Consider the following 3,184-nt stretch of genomic DNA (forward strand, 5'->3'; position numbering starts at 1 on the left):
ACGTAATTGAGGTGGATAATTGATGATGATGGAAGGACAGTTCAAGATGAGAATGAGATTATGACGCGAAAATGTTAAATGACAAATATATAAGAAAGTTTATGGATCTATGGTGATTTTATGTTAAATATATAGGAGTTAATTTGAATTTCTTAACTTAATATTTGGTATATCTTGATGCTTTGGTATAGTTTATTGCCATTTTTTAACATTTAAACTTAAACTGACCCTAGCTAAATGACTAGAATTTTACTGACTATACGAAAAATGCCTGGCCTGGTACGAAAGCCCTTTTGACTTTAGCAATATTTCACTGAGATCGTATTGAAGCTGACTAGTGCTAAATATTTGGTTGATTGACTGAATACAAATAAATACTAAACTAGTTGACTAGACTGATTGCCGTCTTTGGTTGCCAATTAGTAAATACTGCTAACTGCTAATACAACAATGGAATGTTGATTGAAGTACAGAGTTGACTAGAATTGAACTCATTTATATAAGAACTAAATGACTAGAAACTTGAGAAATGAACTAGTAACTAAATGTGTACAACTAAAATTCAATCAAAGTCGAATTATGATAAAAACTAATTTTCTTTGGTCTGTTTCAGCTGCAGTTCTCCTCAAAGCAAGAGAGAGAGAGAGAGAGATGTAAATTATATACTAAACTTAACAATACGCGACTATAAACAAGAAATGATACAAGTTCGCCAAGTTACCTAAATCCCACACACATCGTACACAATTAATGCGCCATCGTCGTATGTTGAATGACGGAGGCACAGTTCCGTAAATTCGTCAAAGCTGCTGCCGCAATGCTCTCCTCCTCGGTCAGGCCGTGCTCGACAATTTGCAGGCGACCATAGCCCGCAGAGGAGGTGGATGAGCTGCAGTCGGACAAGTAGTCCGCCTCGTAATCGTAGTGACTGCTGCTCGCCGCGCCCGCCACATAGACGCCCTCATCCTCATGGGTGCCGGCATAGGAATGCGAACTGCTGCCCGAGCTGGAGCTATTTGAATTGTAGACAGCTGTCTGGAAGCTGCCAGTTATCGTTGTTGTGGCCACTGGCTGCTCCTGCTCTGACTCCGGCTCGATGGTTGCTTGCGCCTTCTTCGCATGCGTCTGCTGATGCTTGCGGAGATAAGCAGCCCGTTTGAATTTCTTGCCACATTCGTTGCACTCGAAAGCCAAGTCATCGGCCGATTTCTTAGAGCTGGTTGGCTGCTCCTGTTGATGGCTGGTATTGCGATTCTCCTTTTTCGCAGCGGCCTCCTTCTTGGGCTTGTGCCAGCGGCGATGGGAGGCCAAATTTGCGGGGCAATTGAACTGCTTGCCACACTCGGGGCAACGATACTCAAGCAAGACAATGCAAGCACAGCGATGCCGGGCCAAACCGAAGGCATCGTCAAACTTGATGCGGCACAGGCGACAGACATAGTCACCAATTACGTTCTTAATGGCCGCCAATTCCGCTTTCGTCTCCTCGGTTATTTCGACAATGTTGTACTTGGGATCTATGTCACCATTGCTATACTGCATATTGCCATCGGTGATGTCCTCCAGTGGTCGAATAATGGTGCCCGAAACTGGGGAGCTCGTCTCCTCGTCAAACTTTAATTTGCGCGTCGCTTTATTCCGTGTCGATTTGGCACTCGATGTGGTGGCTTTGGTCGTGCGCGGTGCCGTCTCGACAACTTTAATGGGTTTGGCGGGTGTAGCATCAACGGGTGGTAGGGTGTCGATGGAGGTGGAGGTTGAGGTGGAGGTGGTACAACTCACGTCTGATTTGACCAATTTGGCAGCTGGCTGTGCAACGCTTTGTTCGCTTGCTTTACGCTTGAGTGGAATATCAATGGAAGCAGAAACTGCAATTGGACTCTGTGGTGGTGTTATGGGTTTCTCGGTAATGACAACCACCTCCTGTGCCACCTCCTGTGGCAATTCCACAACTGCCGCTGCTGCTATGGCTGGTACTGCTGCTGGTACTGCTGCTGATGGTGCTGGCTCGCTGAGAACCTCAGCAAATGCGGTCGCAATTGGCACATCGCTGAGTGGCACTGGCGATGGCGGTTTCACGGACAGATCCAATGGAATTTCACACTTGGTTTTTATGTTCAGATAGCGGCTGCGATACTTTGGCGGCAGCGAAGCAACTGTGGTCAGCAGCCCCAAGCCATGGGGCAACCCGCCAGCCGTTGCATTGTGCAGCAGCTGAATGCTGTGGGTGTGTGGATGTGGGTGGTGGCTGTGGTTGGATGCTGTCGACTGTGGTGGGCTGGCAACGCTGGCCATTGCACTAGTTCGCGTATCAACGAAATGATGATCAACTAAAACTTGAACGCGCTTTAAGAACTTGTATATCGGAAACGGAATTAAAACGGAAACGGGAGAAAACAAAAAACGGCGAACGATGAATGAATATGAACTTTGATTGGGTGTTGAACGGTGAACGGTGAACGATGAACGGTGAACGGTGAATGGTGAACGGGAGGAACAAAGAGTTTGAAGAACTAAGCGAAAAACTTAACAACAAATTTGAAACGTTGGCAACGTTGAGCGCTCCTTGTTGGGCTGCTTCCTGTCGGCTCGACGTATTTGCTGCGAATGACTAACAGCATATCCTGCCGCCTCTATTTATGTGTGCCAAAGGAAAGCGAAATTAAAATCATTGTTGTTTTGTGTGTGTATATATGCTGTTGTTGTTGTTATTCTTGTTGTTGTTGTTGTGACGGCGTCGCTCTTGGAAATTTCATCCCCCAATTCGAGTCGTTGTCCTTTTAGCCCTCGCTATTGCTGCAACAGTCGCTGCTGACGTTGACGTTGGCAGCGACGCGTCGCCGCCAAAGCCGGAATCTTTTGTTAGCAATCACACACATTAGTCACCCTTTTTCCATACACACACACACACACACACATAAACACAAGCGGAGCCTGGCAAAGGGGGAGCAGCAGACAGCAGGATCGCCGTCAGTGAAAGTCCTTTGCACCATGACTGCCTGCACTTGGAGAAATCATTGTGCAGCAATTCGTTGTTGCAGCTGTGCCTCAGGTTGCCATTGCCACGCACCCAAATTAGAAAGAAAAGAACACGCGACAGGAACTGGAACACATGTTTGGGTCTTTGGGCTTGCAAATTCTCTGATTCATGGAAATGTTGCCAGAATATAAAGACCTCAGACTG

The 3,184-nt window shown here is 46.7% G+C and overlaps 1 protein-coding gene across 1 annotated transcript; it reads right to left on the reverse strand.

Moving 5' to 3' along the window:
* Positions 1-747: 747 nt before the first annotated feature.
* LOC6558878 (insulinoma-associated protein 1) lies at positions 748-2,295 on the reverse strand. The gene is made up of 2 exons (XM_032743361.1): positions 1,951-2,295; positions 748-1,902 (listed from the first exon to the last, which is right to left on the reverse strand). The coding sequence occupies exons 1-2, from the start codon at positions 2,293-2,295 to the stop codon at positions 748-750; spliced, it is 1,500 nt and encodes a 499-aa protein (XP_032599252.1).
* Between the last annotated feature and the right edge of the window lie 889 nt (positions 2,296-3,184).

The sequence above is a fragment of the Drosophila grimshawi genome, unplaced genomic scaffold, assembly GCF_018153295.1.
Source record: "Drosophila grimshawi isolate 15287-2541.00 unplaced genomic scaffold, ASM1815329v1 contig_44, whole genome shotgun sequence".
Classification (NCBI taxonomy): domain Eukaryota; kingdom Metazoa; phylum Arthropoda; class Insecta; order Diptera; family Drosophilidae; genus Drosophila; species Drosophila grimshawi.